General features: G+C 42.6%; 1 protein-coding gene across 8 annotated transcripts; it reads right to left on the bottom strand.

The window, feature by feature from the left end:
• Positions 1–615: 615 nt before the first annotated feature.
• LOC308293241 (UDP-glucuronosyltransferase 2C1-like) lies at positions 616–21,096 on the bottom strand. 8 transcript variants are annotated; one of them, XR_013962441.1, is made up of 10 exons: positions 20,711–21,093; positions 19,689–19,997; positions 18,361–18,666; positions 17,897–18,196; positions 16,884–17,189; positions 13,663–13,980; positions 12,812–13,117; positions 6,842–12,713; positions 3,182–3,257; positions 2,281–2,422 (listed from the first exon to the last, which is right to left on the bottom strand). XR_013962441.1 is itself a non-coding variant. In XM_080735678.1 (9 exons), the coding sequence occupies exons 1-9, from the start codon at positions 20,790–20,792 to the stop codon at positions 6,901–6,903; spliced, it is 2,226 nt and encodes a 741-aa protein (XP_080591804.1). In that variant the 5' UTR covers positions 20,793–21,093; the 3' UTR covers positions 3,058–6,900. The 8 variants fall into 8 exon arrangements, 4 of the variants coding, with proteins under 4 accessions (XP_080591806.1, XP_080591804.1, XP_080591805.1 ...); XR_013962443.1 differs by lacking the exon at positions 2,281–2,422 and having other exon boundaries at positions 3,058–3,257; positions 6,842–6,905; positions 12,420–12,713; XR_013962442.1 differs by having other exon boundaries at positions 3,182–12,713.
• Between the last annotated feature and the right edge of the window lie 536 nt (positions 21,097–21,632).

The raw sequence follows: 21,632 nt of genomic DNA on the forward strand, positions 1-21,632 counted from the left end.
CAACTTGCAATGGGCCTGGTGTACAAGATACACTACACCATTATGACCTGTCAAAATACTTTATAAACATTAAGGATGTCCATAATTACAACACCAGAGGCAGCGCCACAGATCACTTTCAACCCAGAGTCAAAACCAACAATGGGTCAAACTCTTTTTTCTGCTATACCACCAAAATGTGGAAAGCCTTACCGAAGGCCATAAAGGAGTGTGGATCACTAGCATCCTTTAAAATTGCCCTGAAAAACCACTTACAGGCAGCAGCTGTTCGCAACTGGTAAAAAAAAAACTAACCTAGCCCAACCCTACCCTCCCTTGCCCCTATATACTTACTTACTTACTGTTTAGACTCTTTTTTTTTGTTCTCTCATTTTTCTTTTCTTTATATATCTACTGCATAGTACTGTGTTCTATTCGTCTGTCATTCAATGTTATATGAGATACTTAAATGGTTTCCTGTGGAAATAAGCTTAGTCTTTTCATGGATCTCCTTTTAGTAGACCTTGTACCAGTGAACTGTACCGTCATGAAACTGTACCTTTTCCTATGCAAACTTCTAATAAAGTCTTCAATCAATCAATGAAGTAAACAATGCAATATAAGAAGATTCTGGGACAGGATGCAAACACATTTATTAAAACCACAACCACAAGGTAATTCACACCAATGACTAAAAATAGTCTAATTACATGGTGCATAGAGGAAAACAAGTTATGTCTCATTGCTAGACAAAGATAGAATATAGATGGAAGATGACACTGTCTATACACAACTGTCAAAAATACCGTTGCTTGCTCAACAAGTAGAACTAGTACAGACTGATCTTGATGCATCAAAGACTTAACAATTAAGATTAAGCCCCGAAACTTACTGTGTCGTCACTAAGCTCAGTGTCCATAGTTATGAGACGAGTATCAGGAAGTTCTCTAGGACTTAATGCAGAGATGAGCTGCACTTTCTAATACAAATAATAATCTTTTGTAGAAAAGACAATCCAAAAACAAAACAAGAACTGGGCTCTACAACCCCACTTGAAGTCTTGATTATAAGTTAAGCATTTTCAGTATTTTCAGGATATCATTTTCATAAAATAATATTGAAATGTTTAAAGGACAACTTTGTTTTTTTTTTACAACGAGGGTTCATATTTTAGATAGTCATTAGAGAAAAGAAAAGCTGAGTGTTAAAATGTTTTCATTTACTTATTTCTATCATTTTAGTGATTTTGATGATTTAGATTTGCATGCATGCCCCCAGCTAGGGGGCATGCATGCAGGTGGCTAAATATGTATTTTTAGACACAATAAGCCCATTCCCAAGATGCACCACAATCTTTCATGAGCAGATGTGACTTATGGGGGCTGGTGTAAATACTAACAAAGAAATTTCCAGCTTATTGTGTCTAAAAATACATATTTAGCCACTTGTACGCATGCCCCCAACCACTGAAATCAAAATACTAAAATCGCTAAAACAATATAAAGCAGTAAATGAAAACATTTTAACACTCATCTTTTCTTTTCTCTAACTGCAAACTAAAATATGAACCCTTGTAAAAAAAAAACTAAGTTGTCCATTAAATCTTCCACATTTTAGTCAGATTTAATCTTTCTTCTAAAACATACCCTGACACATACACACTTGATAAAAGCAGCAAATAGAATCACAATAAGAAGTGCCACGGTTAGTAAAAACAACATGACATCTACAGAGTGGTAAGAGTACCAGGGCATTTTGTAGGAGTCTGTGCGGAGGTGAGCGGCACCTTTGTGTCTCATAACAAACTCTATCCAGAAGAGGGCGCTGTCCAGCGGCTTCATTGGCGTGTCTCTGTGCAGCCTGGAGAGTCTCTGCATGTTCATCCTGTAGGAGGGCCCATGGAGGACCTCCTGCAGGACATTCCCAAAAAGGTTCTGATCTAACATGGAAATATCCACAACCTTTGCCACGCCCTTTGCTTTCATCCTGGCGAGGTTAGCTGCCTGATCAAACACAATCGGAACGCCTACAATTGGAATGCCATGATATATAGCTTCATAAATACCATTTATTCCCCCATGTGATACAAACACTTTGGTCTTTGCGTGTCCTAACAGATCGTTCTGTGGCAGCCAGTCAACCAGTAAAGTGTTGTTGCCCAGAGTAGCAGGCCTGTCACCTTTATGCCTCCAGATGACCTTCTGAGGCAGTTGGGCAAAAGCTGCAGCTATCTGATCAGCGAAGTCATGGGGAAGTTCTCCAACTAGAGTCCCCAAAGACATGACGATGACTCCATGTTCCCCAGAACTCTGGACAAAGTCCTCCAGGTGTTGGGGAAGAGGTTTAGCAGGTTTACACTGGAACCCACCCATATAGATAACATTAGGCATGGTGGGGCGAGGGAACTCAAACACAAAGTCAACGGTCATCAGCCACAGGTCTGCTGCTTGAAAAAGAGAAAAGTAGTCTGTATCGGGACCAAAGTAGCGGCCACATAATGTAGAATAATGGGGCCCCACAACCTGTTTGTATAAATACATTCTCATTGCATAATCAAAGACATTTTTTACACGTTCTAAAAAAGACATGTTATCTGTTAATTCTGAAACTGGTAATGGCACATATGAAAGTGGGGAGGGGGCAATCGCAAAATGGGCTTCGCCATGAACAGTGAATCTGGCATCGAACACGAGTGGCAATTTTAAGAAGTGTGCCAGGATCACTCCTCCCCCGTTAGCGGGGTCAGTCAACACCATGTCATATTTAACGTCTCTAAGAGACTGCATTAACTCCTTATTCTCCAACATTTTCGCCACCATCTCGCAGATCTTCCTGTGCATTTCAGAAAACTTTTCCTTTAACTGCATGTCCAAAGCAAAACGTGTCCAAGCTGACCCGGCCCTCTTTATCTGGATAACTTCAGAGATGAAAGAACGGTAGAAATCCTCGTCAGCACCCCCGCTCGCATCCACGGTAATTGAACTGTAGAAGGGAGAGCTCTCACTGATGTACCAGCTGTCTGAAGCTCGCACTACTGTCACATCGTGGCCCCTTGAATGCAACTCCTTCACAAGCACCTCCATGTTCACCCAGTGGCTGCCGTCATGCGGGAAAACCAGGACTTTCCCACCATAGGCAACCGTGTGGGTGAAGGTAAAAAACAATATGATGGGAGCAAAATGAAAAAACAATTTCTTCTTACAAGCGTGTAGTGGCATGTTGGTCAATCCAGAAGTTAGTCCTGCCATGAGCTCCCACGGGAGATTTCAATGGGATTTCTGTATTGGGGTTTCAAATAAATCGAGAAAATTAGCTCTGTTAGGAAATAAAGGCATGTTTGACATGTTTTGCTCAACAAGTTGGTTTCCACAAATCATGACATCAACAAAAAAAAGAACCACACACACTTTATAATGTCATATGTGGCAATTCATGTGTGTGTTTGACAAACTGTACAGAAGTGTTTAGAAGACAATTGGCGGAAAATGTAGGCAACATTGGCATGGGAGTTGCATTATGAAGCAATCAGGGAAACAGTTTGTGTTCCAGACGTGTAGTTAAAATAGTCCCACCGTGATGCCAAAGAATGTTAATCCGTATTCAAGATTAACCACGGACCCACACACAGATAAACAGATGGACAGACAGACAGAAAGGGCCAAAACAAAACATTAACTCTGGCCCCAGTGGCGTCAGTTCAGAAAAAGCTAAGGTATGGCAACATGACTGGTGTCTTGCACGCGCACCTTCGTGCAAGACACCAGTCATGTTGCCATACCTTAGCAACAGGCACGATTACAGTACATTTTATTATTTTCCCCTGTAGCCAAGGTATGGCAGCTGCCATAGCTTGCCATACCCAATTGACGCCTCTGTCAAAGTTCAGCGAGGGCGAAGAGAAGTGTGTCCTAACTTGGCAACTGCAGGATATTGCAAAACTTACAACACTTCCCTGTTGTGTTCTGCAATTTATGATAACACTAAAGTTTTACAGAACCAAATATGTTTTATGTGCCTTGCCATGTTGTTTTGCATACACACACTGCAAAATGCAATACATATTTTTTAATACAGTACCTAGAAACAATCACTGAAATAATTCTAGTTCATTAATGCAATAGTTCTCAACCTGTGGGTCAGCCCAAATTATGTTGGGGGGGTCCCCAGATGATTAACTTAAAATACAACATTGTTTTCTCACTCAACATTAGACAAAGCAACATAAAGTTTAAAGTGCATAGACGGTATCTGCACATTCCTAAAATGACAAATTAAACATTGGCCAAATTGTCAAATATTACAGGCAGAAATTGTGAAATTAGCAGTATTGTATTGTGAAAATAGCGATCTAAATGCTTGTGAGCATGTAGATCGGCTATTTTCACAATAGAACCGTGTTATACAAAATGTAATGACTCCACTCTTAGTGCTCATCAGGATGGGGGGTCCCCAGTTAAAATGTGATTATTTTGGGGGTCACGGCCTGAAAAGGTTGAGAACCACTGCATTAATGTACAAATCTCACTCAAAAACACAGCCTTGTGCTATTAGAACAAATAACAGTTTAAGAAAGAGACTATCTATCACCATGCACAACACAACAGTGGAGTGACAAGGTGACAACGGGAAATGGGAATATGTAACATACTTCTCCCTTGACGGGTCTTGTGAGGGCAAGGGGGATAACACATCCAGACAGATGTAAATGAATACATGAGGACTGAGTGAATAATATGCTCACTAGTAGGAAGCAGGTTTCATTTGCAGGGCCTTGTGACGGTCACCAGCACTTTCGCCTAAAACATATTCGCCTAAACGCAGTCCTTTCGCCTGGCATTTTTGCAGTGGAGGAGAGTCTTTTCACCTACCCTGTCTGAGCCATTTCACCTACGCTCAATTCTGCTGTCAGACTGTCCATGTTTGCATATTTATTATCCCTTTGTCATTTAAATATTAGAGTGACTGTGACAGTGGTGTTACCTGTCAAACGCTGACCATTACACACGGCTAGCCTATGCACTCCATAATCACATCAATACAGATGCCTCAAAAAAGAAAAAAAGTGATCCAGGCACTCAAGTTTAAAAAAAAAACAAAAACAAAAAAAACAGCTTTATTTTTAATACTATGAATTAAAGCTGTTCCTCCTTTTTGAGCGGTGGTCACACCGTCTCCATAGCGTGGCCGTGTGTGTATCCGTGCGTGTGTGTGTGTGTGTGTCTGTCTGTAGCCTCTGGTGTATGTAGCCTGAGTACCCTGGGTGACCAGAGAGGTGCTGTTGAGTCTAGCCTGGCCTGTGCATCAACTGCAACACACACACACACACACACACACACACACACACACACACACACACACACACACACACACACACACACACACACACACACACACACACACCCCCCACCGCTCAGTTCACACGAGTGTGATTTTTAAACTTGAGTGCCTGGATCACTTTTTTCTTTTTTGTCTGTCTGCCCACAGACGGACCCTAGAACATTTAAAAAGCGCCTGTTGACAGACGAGGTTGATTCTATAGGCTATTTAGGCTTGGTGTAGCATATATCTTGAATTAACTAGAAGCAGTGCTCTTCCGAGCACAGGTCTCCACCAAACTGCCCGGCCACACAAATTGCCCTGTTATAGCGCCACCATGAGGCTGATTTGAAGTGGCATTTCTTCCTCTACCTAGTGGGAACGTGCACGCCCAATTTCACCAAGATTGCACGCTGTGTTCATGATTTGAGGCATTTTGTTCAAAACGGAGCAATCCTTCAAACTTTGGAAGCCAATTGTAGCCAATCAGGATGGAATATGGAAAATCGGACGTATCCATGATGATCACATGACTGCAGAGATACTGTCTACCGATTTGTAGGATTTTTGGACAAAATCTGTAGGAGTAGTGTACAGAAATGTGTTTTGCAAACATCAGCCTCATGGTGGCGCTAGAACAGGGCCTTTTGAAAAATGTGGGGCAGAGGTTCTGAATTGGCATCCAGCTCAGTTTGGCAGCGATCGGCGCCAACGGCGCCGGAGATTAGCTGGTAACAAACTCGGAGGACGGACACACGCACGGACATGGCACGGACGGACGCACGGACGGACGCACGGACGGACAGGGGCGAAAACATACTCTCCCCCTGCCTTCGGCTGGTGGAGACAATTAATTATTTGGACCCAACTGATTCCAATTAGCTCTAATCTGTATTACTATGGAGTGCATAGGATAGATGTGTGTAATGGTCATTGGTCACCATTGATAATATGCAAACATGGACAGTCTGACAGCAGAATTGAGGGTAGGCGAAATGGCTCAGACAGGGTAGGTGAAAAGACTCTCCTCCATGGCGAAAATGCCAGGCGAAAGGACCAAATGCGTTTAGGCAAATATGTTTTAGGCACCTTTGTGACACAGCCTATATCAAATTTCAGGGCAACACCCTAATCAACCAGTAAGACTCCCTAATCGGGAGATAAGCGACCGTTGGTCGCTTATCTCCACAAATATCACAGCCTCCACCTCTCACGTCATACGGGCAGCCATAGTTACACCTGGAATGTTGAATCTCCATATATGGAGATAACAAGAGATCAGAAATGGGGAGGAGTAGAAGGATCATAATGCCAAAACAAATAACAAAACCAAAGCTCTACAAAACTATAATACAAAAGGCTACATTTAATGATGCACAAGTACAGTGAGAATCAGTCAGTCACAGACCACTGGGCAAGGACTCTTAAAAATACCAAGAGGTAAACGTATTTGTCACTTTATTACTCAGTAGCTACAAAGTTCAAATTACACATACTTTACACAAATAAAACTCATTGTGTGCTGTGTGCTGTGTACCCCACTTACCTAGTCTAGTCTGTTGTAACAAGATGTGCTCGATTGTAGAAGCACAGAGAAGAGAAGTTTCAGCCTAAAATATAGACAGCAAAGGAGTGCAACAGAAGAGCAGTTCCACTGGTATCAGTGTAGAGTGAGGAGGAGCTGAGTGTCTAGAGATGAATGATGGATGCAAAGACCAATCATACTAAGGAGTAGCAATTGAAAGAGCCAATCGGGAGAAACAGAAGAGTAAACAGAGAAAGAGAAGGAGGGCAGGCAAAACAAGAAGCTTGTGCAATGTTATGGCACAGCACAGGACCACTTGGGAAAGCATTATCCTTTTTGCGACATTGTAATTGTACCACTATTTGCAAACTGTATTCAATCAATCAATACTGTGGAGTCTTAATATTTACAATTAACCATATTTCAGATATTCCCATAAATTACACCGGTTATGGTTTGAAAAAGTCTGCTAAGGGACAAATGTTATTTTCATTTGCGTGAAGTTGTCAGCAGCAATCTGGCTTCAGGGCAAAGTGTCAACATTATTAACATTCCTTTGTTAATCTAGTGGTTGGAAGACAGTGACCAATTGAGTTGCAGACCTTTTGTTTAGACAGGAGAGTTGCTAATCTTATCTCAAGGCAGACAAAAGTCTGGGGTCTCTGATCAAATCGAAAGATTGGATCAGAGACACAGCAAACTTTGAAACCGCTTGAAAATGCATGTATTGTGTACCACACCTATTATTTTGGCTACCGCACATTACATGAAATCGTTATTGTTATGCCAGTGTTTACCATACTCAATCAAGCATTTTAAAAGTTTCAGGTGTAAACACATGGTTGCAAAAATGCAAAGCAAATATATAAAGGTAAAAGCAATTTTACAACAAAAAACAGCTGTGAGGTCCCTATTAGTGCAAAAGTAACATATAGGCCTAAACGTAAATCGAATTAAACTATTAGGCTACAAAGTCAGCAAACACCAAGAAACAGAATAAGAATCAGCTTGATACGTGTGTTTACTGGTGTAAATAGTGGGTGACATCCGTCTGTCTTTCAATGTTATATGAGATACATAAAGTGGTTCCTAAGCCGTAAAGCTTACTAGGATGTCCTTTTAGTTGACCTTGTACCAGTGATTTGTACTGTCATAAAACTGTACTTTTTTTCTATTGCAAACTGCTAATAAACTCTTCAATCGATCAATCAATCAATCAATCAATCAATCAAAAGATTCGTTTAATTTCAGAAAGGAGGTATCAGGCTGTTTTAGTATGTGAACGGTCACATCTTGTCCGTATCTCTGTCTATAGCACCTGACACTGAGGTTCCCCTGACACATCACTGTGACATCATATGTGACATCAGAGCCATTCCTCCTGGTGCCGTTGCGTTCGCATGTGCTTCTGCTCTCTGTGTGGCCTTGGTGGAGCTGACTACCATCACCATATATGTAAGAGTCCATATATGGGTATTCCCCAGAATACGGCCCATGGCCCATATCTGTGTGGCTGGTTCGAACAGGGATCTCCATGTATGGGCATAAAAGGGATTGTATGTTGTGATGTCATGGGAACCGGTCTAACAGAATACCTTTTATGTCCATATATGGAGATCCCTGATGTCATCAATATTTAACAGGACTTCGTAGGGGAATGCCCATATATGGAGGAAGACAGCCCATATCTGTGTGGCTGGTTCAGACAGGGATCTACATGTATGGGCATAGAAGGGATTGTATGTATAATGTCAGAAGTGATAGACATCATATGATTTTCACATAAGGAATAACTGAGTATGCATGTTTGGATCTCCATATATGGGTACCAGGGGTCTCCATATACAGTATGGGTAAGTAACTGGTCCGATATACACTGGCCAGATGGCCAAGACATGGCGCGACCTCTTGTCGCCCTGAGGCGTCTTACTAGTTTTAATTAAATTCATGTATTAAAATTCAAAACAGTTTGTTCTGTCACCAGGTCATGGTGGTATGATGTTCCTTTTTTGTCCACTTGGTGGCAGCAGTGTCACATCCTGTGGGCGTGTGTGTGTGTGTGTGTGTGTGTGTGTGTGTGTGTGTGTGTGTGTGTGTGTGTGTGTGTGTGTGTGTGTGTGTGTGTGTGTGTTTAGAATTCCTTAATCCAGCCTGATATATTGTTTTGTAACTTATGTATGAGTGAGCAGACACCATATTACATGGGCACATATCTTAATAATGACAAGGCAATCTAGTATCACTTCCCCTTCTTGAGATTCGAATTCCCTTCTCTGTGGAAGGGTTTCTGAACGTGTGGTCCATGGAACACTAGTGGACCATAACATGGTTAACGGGTGGTCCATGTCTGTCTCTTCTTGGCTGTAGTGGAGTCTCATGTTTCATTTCATTTTGTCAAGGCCCATGCAGCCTAGGGCTGTGTCCCTGCTGCGACAGACAAGCACCGCTGTCTGCATACACCTCAGTGTTATAACTGGACAGAGGAACAGCCCTGGACCCTCTGGGCCACATTGATAAGCAGTGTTGGGCAAGTTACTGAAAAATAGTAACTTGTTACCGTTACTAGTTACTTAATTTCAAAAGTAACTCAGTTACTTTACTGATTACTCACACCAAAAAGTACTGTGTTACTGTGAAAAGTAACTTTTTAGTTACTTTTTAGTTTTTAGTATAGCAATTTTTAGTAATGACCTTGTAGCCTAGTTAAACTTTATAGCTTGTAACCCAAAAGAGAAATTAGACATTTGCCCGTGACCCAAACTAGTGAAAACAGCAGATCTACAAGCTCACAACGCATCGCTTTAAGCTGCCTTTTATGAGCTTGTAGATCAGCTATTTTAACTATTTCTTAAATATTTGTGTTATAATTTATGGAATTTCTTCGATTTTATTGATAATTCATTCATAGATTTTATTTTTAATTTGCAAGTAAAAACACTGGCTACAAAAAAAAACAATAACAATTTTCCATTTATGAAATAACGTGCAATGCCTTACAAGCAAAAAACTTGAGGGAAAATTAATTACCTTATGACCACAGGAAGTTTATAAGCAATGCCTTACAAGCAAAAAACTTGAGGGAAAATTAATTACCTTACGACCACAGGAAGTTTATAAGCTTTCTTTCTCTAACAACAAAATCATGGTTTGATGAGCCTTAATGAAATAGACCCGACAACAGATTTTACCGTGAGTTGGGACCATGGAGTTATATGTAGCCTAATAGGTCGACGGGACACATGCATGGATTTACAAGACGTTGTCAATCATCTCATCAATAACGCACAGCTGTCCACCACTCGCAGCGGAGACGTGAGAAGTCAGCTACTGTAAGTGATCCCATTCTATCATATTGTACCTAGTGGGGGCTACAGTATCTGTAGTCACATTCTATCATATTGTACCTAGTGGGGGCTACAGTATCTGTAGTCACATTCTATCATATTGTACCTAGTGGGGGCTACAGTATCTGTAGTCACATTCTATCATATTGTACCTAGTGCGGGCTACAGTATCTGTAGTCACGTTTGCAGTCTATACTGTATGTCTGCACTAGTCTGTTGGTAAAGCACAAACATGCCCAGAGCGCACCAGAGCGCACCAGAGCGCACCACAGCGCGTCTCAGCACGGCTCTGTCTGGCATTTGTGTCGTTGTCTCCCCTAGCTCCCCTCTGCCTGCTTGTGAGTGACAGAGGAAGATTCAGCTCAGCTCTAGGTGCATAAAATAACTCAAAAGAACGGAGGAACGCACCATGTAGTTAGGGTAACTGAGTTACTGAAAAAAAGAACGGCGTTACAGTAATTATTTACTTTGTAACGCGTTAGTCCCAACACTGTTGATAAGTCACTCTGGGGGCTACTGGTCATATTACTGGTCTTAAAAAAATACCAGTCACTGACACTCTTGTGAGCCAGTCTGACAAAGGGACACACCTGTCTGCCTGACACACAATCATGCACTGGGAAACATTTTTTTTTCTTTGTGGAGACTGCCAACCCAATTGCCAGGAAAAAAAAAACTTTGGAATTCGACTATTGCAATGTACCACAAAGAGGCCTAAGAACCACCACTACCAGGAACCGACAAGTCCCATTCTCCCTTACCGCTTATGGGTCCTGGGCTTCCAAGTGCCCCACTACAGTACATAGCCCGATGGGTCATGTCTGAGCAGTTGTTGGGGTTTTTCAACTCAGACATGGGAGAAGAGAGAATCTCTGGGCCTCCTTGGCTCACTCTCCAAGTGCCCACGGAGCTATCAACTGACCCCCACCCCATACTCTACACCCTATACAGGCCTGCTACACTTCTTCACCACCTCTGCCTATTGTACCCAGTGGATAGTTACAGTATGCTCAGACAGCTCTGTATTATACCACCACCACCACTCTTTGCACGCTCACACTGTTCCTAATATAAACCTTCCTAATACATCAGTTAGAAAATCTATTTGCTCCCCTACAAGATAACACTGTGATTGTCTGTGAGAAAAAACGTTTTTTGTTTGTACAGTAGGGCAGGGGTTTTCTTTTCATAAATCTTTTCACTGACTGTTAATACTTGCTATGCATCCCATGTCTATAATGCATTATAGTCAGCTAATAACCATGTATGACAATAGTTATACGAACTAAAATACACACAATCCTTTATAAGACTGTTTCTCAACCAATTGCTCATGGACAAATGTTCTTAAATAATGACTGACATATTCCGCTAGTGCGCAGAGAATCTTTGAGTGATTGAGTGTTTTATTTTTTAGAGCCTATAGCCTACTGTTTTGTCAACCTGATCGCTGGGAAAATCGTACAAATAGCACGGATTGACATATTGCCTTTCCGTACATAGAATACGAGAAAACTCCCCCAGTCAAAGGAGGCCAATCATTCCCCCTTCTTGAGATTCTAATTCCCTTTTCTGTGGAAGTTCTTGACCTCCTACTTCCCAGTAACAACTGGTGTCAGCTACATCTCAGGTCACCAGGTCATTGAGTGAAGTGTTTCTCAACTTGTGGTCCATGGAACACTAGTGGACCATGACATGATTAATGGGCGGTCCATGTCTGTCTCTTCTTGGCTATAGAGGAGTCTCATGTCTCATGTCATTTTCTGGCTCAAACCTCGTCCTGTAGGCTACATTATTCTTCAGGTATGCCAGCATGAAAATACTACTGTCACAGAGATACATACTGTAGTTACAAAGGTTAAAATTTAGCTTTCACTGTAAGCTCTGGGAATTCTGCTGGACAACTCATCCAGAACTTCACAAGGGACTGTGCTTCATGTGACTCTGGAGTCTGTGGACATGGCAATGAGCTGATCCTCTTTTGTTACTCAACTGCAAATATTGTCACCTGAATTGCTGAAAGTTGTTACAATTAATTTTGTCTTGTTTAGCTGTTTTTGATAGAGAGAGAGGAGGGGGGAGTGCAGAGAGGGGGAGACAAAATGTGGAAATAAATCATAGATAGATAGATCGATAGATCGATAGATAGATAGATAGATAGATAGATAGATCGATAGATCGATAGATAGATAGATAGATAGATTACATAAGATAATGTAAAGATTGTTGCTATTTTTTAAATCATTGTTTGTTACCTGAACAGATTACCTCTACTCTGTATTTTCCATAATAAGGCTGAGTCTTTGCACACTCCACCAGTGAGGACTCAGAACCAACACAGGTGGATGTAATCATCCATTCACTTTCACTTCTAGAAGCAGAACTCTGTTCTGTTGAAACAGCAGAACCACAGCCCAGCTGTCTACACACTACAGCTGCTGACTTCAGGTTCCAGTGAAACCCGCCATCCACTGGTCTCCACTCTCCCTGGTGTTTCAACTCCAGTATGCCAGTACAATTGTTGGTTCCTCCCACCAACCTTACAGGCTCTGCACAGAGAAAAGAGAATAAGAAGTACACAAGTAATATGACTTAAGTATAAAATAATAATCCCAACCTACAATTTATGTAAATGTGTGTATTTTACCTGAGCAGGTGAGTCCAACAGTCTTGGCAGGTGAGCAGGTGTTTCTAGTCGAGTCTGAGGTTTTACAGTCCAGGAGAACAGACTCATTGCCTTCACACTGGAACTCTTTGGTCCAAAATGGAGCCTTCGCCTCTCCATAGAGCGCTCCCTGGAGGACTGAAGGAGCCACACAGCCAATGTCCCTACAGACCACATCTGCATCATGTTGGTCAAAGTCACCTTCACATACTGAGACCCACGACTGATTAAACTTCACCTCCACTCTGCCTGAACACAAACCAGTCCCATTCACCAACCTCACAGACTCTGGGGAGAGAGAGATAGACAGACAGACAGACAGACAGACAGACAGACAGACAGACAGGCAGGGCGGGCAGGCAGGCAGGCAGGCAGGCAGGCAGAGATTGAATTGCATTAGGAAATAAATCATCATCATCATCATTCTATAACTAAGACCTAAACGCCTCTTTTAGACTACCTTTCTTTGGTGTGAACTGTGAAGAACAACGTCTCAAATGTTGTATCCTCCAACAATAAATAGTTAGTTAGATAGTTACATAGTTAGATAGATAGATAGATGGATAGATGGGTAGATGGATGGATTGATTGATGAAATGAGAGTGTGTTGGGGTACCCGCTGGCCTACTGGTCCAGGCGCATACACTTAGGCACTGTCGCATAGGCATGGATGCATGGCGGTGTCGCTGGTTCGATTTCCGAACCGGACGTCATTTGCCGCATGTCACTCCCTGTCTTTCCCCCCATTTCCTGACAGTCTACTGTCCTATCAATAAAGGCATAAAAGCCCAAAAACAAATCTGAGAGTATGTTGAAGTCATTGTTTATGTTACCTGAACAGATCACATCCATCCCGAAGGAGGAACGATCAGACTTCTTTGTTACACACTCCCTCAGTGAAGACTCAGACCCAACACAGGCTGCCAGAGTCTTCCAAACGGGTTCAGGTGGGGGGTAATTCCTGTATACAGGTCGGTCTTTTGTGGATACAGCAGAACCACAGCCCAGCTGTCTGCACACTACGGACGATGACTTCATGTCCCAGCCACGATCACGACTGGAGAAAACTGGTCTCCAGTCTCCCCGGTGTTTCATCTCCAGTTTACCGTTACACTTACTGGTTCCTCCCACCAACCTAACATCACCAGGCTCTGTACAGAGACAAGAGAGTTAAAACACATTTAATTGAAAATCGCATTGGTGCTCCAGATGAGCACCAATGCGATTTTCAATTAACGGAATCAGATCCGGTTCCCAACCAGAAACAGATGTAGGCGTGATCAAAAATACAAATCTCCATTGCCTCCCATGTTTCATTTTCCTGCCTATAGCGTTATCCGGTATACAACGCTAGCTAGTTGGGTTGTAGCTTTGGAGCCGGAAGACGTACAAACATGGGGTCTGGATTAACGTGTTCAATGTCTCAGTGTGGTTCAGTAGTAGTCTGTAGGAGCAGTGCCCAAAAAGGAATCCGCCTCATGGTGGCACTAGAAAAGGGCCATGTGAGAAATGAGGGGTGGAGGTTGAGGTTTGGCAACAATTAATGTGTGTGTGCAAAGTTTGGCATGGTTAGGGGCAGCGGTGGCGGAGACATGACGTTACGTTACGTTGCGTTGCGTTGCGTTGCGTTGCGTTGCGTTGCGTTGCGTTACGTTACGTTACGTTGCGTTACCCACAAGGTCTCTGTCTGGTAGAAATGAGGCCTTATCTACTGCCATGGAGCCTGTAACTAAAACAATGAGAATTGTTTTGGGTTATAAGGCTCAGCCTGGTGTCATGCAGACACCAAATGACGGAAGGACATCCCTTCAGGAACCTATGAACTCTTTGCCACGTATGTGGAACCCACTTGTGGACAAGAAACATCCTATGAACTGTTGAAACGTCATCCATTGACTGACCAAATTACCATACTTAAACTCATGTCAAAACATTATTTGTCAGAGAGAGCACGAACCATAGAACCATTATTTCTGTACTGTACCTGTGTTGAATTCTCTCTCTCCAGTAAACATTCCATTCTCACTCTGAATCAATCTCCTGTCTTATTTCTTTGTGATGGATTAATGTATCTCATAGGGGAATAAGAAGGTGTTGTTTACAAATAATATATTTATCAGTAACTGCGACCTGACGGTTGCAATTATGCAATAAAAATTTTGAATTCTGAATAGGAAAATGTCTTCATGACTTATCTATCTATAAATGCGACAAATCTCTGCGTGTGTGTCTGTAATCCGCGTATCTCGAGAACCGTTCGTCCCACCGGCTTCAGATTCGGCACGCGCATTCCCCGCCGTGGCGCGGAGTGCAGTGCCGGGCCTCGACCCGACCCGATGTGCGGTTTTCCGAAACCGGCGCAAAACGTTCGGAATCTCCTTATGCAGAGCTTATTGTTGACATCAGGCTGTTCCGGAGGAAATCGGCGCAAGCGCTGACTCATTGTGACATCACTTCATAAAAGGCTCTGACATCACGTACACCACATGACCCCACACTCCTATGACAGAGATCTACATATATGGGCATATGGGCATTCTGACATCACTTCTGCTGACTCAAAGACAAACAGGCAAACAGATGGTCGCTGACTCATTGTGACATAAAATGGACGCAATATATATGGGCATAAATGGACGTATCGGCACAAGCGCTGACTCATACAGAGATCTCCATATATGGGCATATGGGCAGATCTCCATATGGGCTACATATATGGGCATATGGGCATTCTGACATCACTTAAAATGGACGCAATCTCCGTATATGGGCATAAAGGGGACACAGATACAGAGATCTCCATATATGGGCATATGGGCAGATCTCCATATATGGGCATATGGGCATTCTGATATCACTCCTGTACTTTGCACGTGTTGAATCTCTATGTATGTAATCCGCGTATCTCGAGAACCGTTCGTCCCACCGGCTTCAGATTCGGCACGCGCGTTCCCCGCCGCGGCGCGGAGTGCAGTGCCGGGCCTCGGCCCGACCCGACGCACGTTTTTTCCGAACCGGCGCGAAACGTTCGGAATCTCCTTACGCGGAGCTGATTGTTGACATCAGGCTGTTCCGGAGGAAATCGGCGCAATCGCTGACTCATTGTGACATCACTTCATAAAAGGCTCTGACATCACGTACGCCACATGAGTCAACAAAAAATCTCTGTGAATGTGTACAGTATGTATGTATGTAATCCGCGTATCTCGAAAACCGTTCTTCCCACCGGCACGCGCGTTCTCCAGATATGGGCATAAAATGAATGCCTGTATGCGGAGCTGATGTCTGACATCAGAGTTTTCAGCAACCGGTACTGTGTGTGCAGAGATCTCCATATATGGGCATAAGGGGACAAAGGCAACCAGATGGTCAAAACGGGGCCTATGACAACAGGTATATTGGGGTTTGCATTAAAGGGTGGGGCATGGGGTCTGCTCCAAAAAAGAAAAAGAAAATAAAAGAGACAAAGACAAACATAAGACAAGCAACAAAGTGTGGGACTGGGAGGATGACTTGAATGATGCAGATTTAAGCAGGCTGCGTATTCTGCTTAAAGAAGAAACAAACAAAAAGAGATATCATATATGGGCATAAAATGGACGCAGATAAACAGATATCTCCATATATGGCACATGGGCATAAAATGGACGCAGAATCACAAAGATCTCCATACAGGCATAAAGGGACACAGACAGACAGATACAGAGATCTCCATATATGGGCATAAAATGGACGCAAATAGACAGATATCTCCATATATGGGCATATATGGGCATAAAATGGACCCAGAACTATATCTGCAGTGATCTCCATATATGGACATAAAATGGACGCCGACAGATAGATACAGATATCTCCATATATGGGCATAAATGGACACAGGCAAACAGATGGTCAAAACGGGTCTTATGACAACAGGTATAATGGGGTTTGCATTAAAGGGCGGGGCATTCATTCCCTATTTACATCGTTCCCGAGTTGGCCAGGTCGCCGACTAGACGCAGCTTCTAGTAATCTATAATGATACAAGCCTAAAGTTTAGTGTGTATTTTACCTGAGCAGGTGAGTCCTACGGTCCTGTCAGGTGAGCAGGCATTTCCAGTTGAATCAGAGGTTCTACAGTCCAGGAGAACAGACTCAGTGCCTTCACACTGGAACTCTTTTGTCCACATTGGAGCATTCACTTCTCCATAGAGCGCCCCCTGGAGGACTAAAGGAGGCCCACATTCAAGCTCCCTACAGACCACCTCTGCATCCTGCTGGTCAAAGTCACCTTCACACACTGGGACCCACGACTGATTAGACTTCACCTCCACTCTGCCTGAACACAAGCTAGTCCCATCCACCAACCTCACAGACTCTGAAGGGAGATGAGAAAAATCATTATCATCATCAATATAACCAAAGAGTTCCTTTCTGCCACTGTAAGAAAAGACACCACCGTCTGTCACAACACATACAAACGCATGCACGCATGCACACATGCAAACACTACAGAAATGTTTAAGGAAAACAGGTTTACTTTACGTGAACAAAAAATAAGTTAACTTTATTTTAGGTGACAGTAGTCTGGTTGCCTATAATAGCAACCACACTTGTGACTATTCCCCCTGGTCCTAGCCCCCAGCTGACCAGTTCCGCCTCACATCTCTGTCCACTTCTAACTGGGCTCGGATCAACATTTCAAATAAATAGTGCACAGGTTCTTGACGTTTTTAGGACAAATAAATCAATCAAGGTTTTTACCTTGACCTGTTGGGCATTGTTTTATTAGTGTTTGCCTGAGATTTTATTTATTATTCTGCATTTCTCTTTTTGTATGTTGGCCAGTCTTATGTTTGCTACTTGAAGTCACTGTAAACTGAAGTTGATTGAGGAGGTTTGGGAGAAATAAAAACCCTTGGACTGTTAATGGAGCCTTGGCCGCTCCGGCAACTTTACAACACTAATCAGAGATAATCATCCCGTGTTTATCATAAACAGCAGGTCAGACAACAGACATATAGAGTAGATAGAAATCACAAGAAACAACATTGCTGTCATTGTTTAAGCATTTTGTTGTGTTACCTGAACATATCACCTCCTGTCTGTCGTGGGAAGTATCAGAATATTTTTTGACACACTCCCTCAGTGTTGACTCGTACCCAACACAAGATACAGATCCAATCCGCCATACCTGTCGATGCTTAGAACGTATATGTTGTGTTGAGACAGCAGAACCACAGCCCAGCTGTCTACACACTACAGATGATGACTTCAGAGTCCAGTCATTACGACCAATCACTGGTCTCAATTCTCCCTTGTGTTTCATCTCCAGTCTACCAGTACAGGCATTGGTTCCTCCCACCAACCTGGCATATTCTGACTCTTTACAGAGACAAGAGAGTAAGGAATTATAAAATTCATCACTAAATCATTTTTAAACTGAACTTAGTGTGTCTGTATTTGTGTGTGTGTGTGTGTGTGTGTGTGTGTGTGTGTGTGTGTGTGTGTGTGTGTGTGTGTGTGTGTGTGTGTGTGTGTGTGTTTACCTGAGCAGGTGAGACCAACAGTCTTGGCAGGTGAGCTGGTGTTTCTAGTTGAGTCTGAGGTTCTACAGTCCAGGAGAACAGACTCATTGCCTTCACACTGGAACTCTTTGGCCCACATGGGAGCCTTCTCGTCACCATAGAGCGCCCCCTGGAAGACTGAAGGGGCCCCACAGCCAAGCTCCCTACAGACCACCTCTGCATCCTGCTGGTCAAAGTCACCTTCACACACTGAGACCCACGACTGATTGGACTTCACCTCCACTCTGCCTGAACATGAACTAGTCCCATTCACCAACCTTACAGACTCTGGAGAGAGAAAGGAGCAGGGGCACAGAGGGAGAACATTTTAATTTATGTATAGAAGAAATATATTATTTAAAGCTATACTGTGTAAGTTGCTCAACTAATGGTCAGTAGCGGTATTGCTTTTTTCGGCAGTTTTTCGCCCGGGGTTACCACCGGAGCGGGCCGCAAAACCACCACGACCGCAGCTCGCCGATACAGTTTACAGTTGAGGCATTTAGCAGACGCTTTTAATCCAAAGCGATTTACAATAAGCAGATAAAACATCACAATAATAAACAAGATAATAATTATGTCAGTACATCAACAGCAATATAACATATGCAAATGAATATCTATCTAGAAAACAATATAATCAGTCAAGAAAAAAGGTTCTAAAAAACCTAAAAACAAATGCTAACTAGCTTCATATATGGTCATTGATACGCATCCGTAGAGTGGTCTCACGTTCCTATGCGACCAGGCGTTGGGGAGTAACAGGCTAGACTCCAACACCAGCGTAAACACTGCTGTTGAAGCAAGCTACTTCCTGAAAATACGGCAAGACGCTCTGTGATTGGCCGGTAGTGTATGATCCGCGCTGTGATTGGCCGGTAGTGTATGATCTGGAGACAACGTATACAGATGACGTAATTTTGCCGCAAAATGCAGCCCCTGTCACTGCTCACTGGCTCAGTAAAAAACATATAAAGACAAGGCTTTCGGGCCTGAAATTAACTGAGTGTGTGTTCTAAAACTTTAGCGACAAGTTAGGACAATTTTAAGATTTGTTTTATTGGAAAAGTTACATAGTATAGCTTTACTCCAGTCCCCTTCTAAAGGTCCTTAGAATCCTAAATCACAGAGAGTCATGAATTCATGGATATTTTTTAGTTTTTGTCGCAAAGCCAATAAAGCCCCCATTGATTCCGGTAGGGGACCCAAAGACACGCCATGAATTCAAGTCTCCATGGCGTGAGTAATTAACAGAAAAAGTCATTTTGGGGGTGAACTACTCTTTTAAGTTATTTAAGTCATTGTGTTACCTGAACAGATCACCTTGATTCTGCTAAGATCTGACTCAATTTCAGCCTCAATTTCACACTCCCTCAGTGAAAACTCAGCCCCATCATAGCAAGATGATATCAACCATACAGGTTCACGTGTGGAATCAAAAGTCCTTTCTGTTGAAACAGCTGAACCACAGTCCTGATGTCTACACACTATAGATGATGTATTCAGGAGCCAGTCAGAGTCCCTGTCAGACCAACCACTCACTGCTCTCCACGGTCCCCAGTGTTTCACCTCCAGTATACCAGAACAGGGACTGGTTCCTCCCACCAACCTGACAGAGTCTGTACAGAGATATGATGGACATACAAAAATTACAAAAAGAATGTTTTCATTTTACTTATCAATTTAATTTACAGTGTAGGGACAATAGGACATTCATATTATGTACAGATTCAGAACATATGCAAGTATACATCCACAACCACCTACTAGTCCTGTCACTTATTTCCCCCTTTTTGGGTACACGAGCTACCTCCCCTTCACTTCCTCTCTCCAACCATCATGACTACAACTACAGACATTACACAAAACAATGACAACAGGCTATATACAGGCTTGTGATGACAGCATAAAAATGTAAACAAATTATACTGTAAGTGCGATTTGATCTTTTCCATGGCATGTTTGAGTGCATTGATAGATTGCCCTTTGGCCCCATTTGCTCTTAAGATTTATACCTCCAACCCTAAAGCACTCAAAAAGGATAGTTTCCATTTCTTTTTTCCAGAAAGAGAATGTGGAGGTTTCCACCTAGACACAAGGAGTTTCTTTGCAGCAGTAACTCCAGCTAAGAGTAATTGTTTTTGAGTGACTGGTAAGGAGAGTGTGCGATCATCATTTAGCAACAGAATCTGAGGCAAACGTGTAACCATTGGATATTGTGATTGACAGATGTGTGTTGTTAATTTGTGATTTAAAAAATAAGAAAATAAAGCGAAAGAAAAAAGACAAATACTTAAAATATAATCTGCTCATTAAAGGAGAATGTTCTTACCTTCAGCACTCACTAAATTCAGAGTATACGCCCATACTAGAAGGAGACAGCTTTGCGTTATCACATGCATTTCGTTCTTCATTTTAACTGCACAGTTTTTACAAAGAAAACTATTTCTCAACCATTTAGACAAGTGTGTGTTAGAGTCCTTCCACCACCGGAAGGGGACATTATGCTAACAGAGGTTGTTGTGACGCATGATGAAGCCAGCTGTTTTTATTGGCTTGAGATTGAGATGTTTCAACACGCAGTGGCATCTTATTGGCGGGGGGGACTGCTCTGCTTTGGTCTATGTCCATAAATCCCTTGCCAACTGGTTTTATTCACTGAGCAATAGAAATGTTTCAACAGACTTACCTCGCTAGCCAGACTTACTCATCTGCGAAGTGAAATTCAACTTCTGTCATAAATACATTTATATCAGCAGTCTAAAAAAGGTTGTTACAATGTTGCATCCATCCATCTTCAACCGCTTATCTGGAATCGGGTCGCGGGGGTAACAGTTATAACTGAGATTTCTAGACTTCCCCTCCACGAGTATACAGAAGTGTTCCCAGGCCCGAGTTTTGCTATTTGGTCTGCCATGGGGTCTCTTCCCAGTGCAAAGAGGACTAGGAAGGTGCTCGGGAGGCGTCATACTACCGTATATGCCCAAACCACCTAAGCTGACTTGTTTCCAAGTGTAGGAGCAGCAGTTCTACTCCAAGTCTCTCTCGGGTGACTGAACTTGTCACCCTATCCATGAACCTAATATTGGGAGCCATCCTTACATTTTTTTTTCTGAACAAGGATGAAAAGATAGAAGCATCACCCCATTTACACAAAAAAAAAAAACGTATTATTGTCAAGTAAGAGCCTGTACTTTAAAGACTAAATTACTATGTCTTAATGTAAATCACTCAAAGTGTACTTTATATTGAAA

Source organism: Nannobrachium achirus (assembly GCF_963921795.1).
Source record: "Nannobrachium achirus genome assembly, chromosome: 10".
In the NCBI taxonomy this organism is placed as follows: domain Eukaryota; kingdom Metazoa; phylum Chordata; class Actinopteri; order Myctophiformes; family Myctophidae; genus Nannobrachium; species Nannobrachium achirus.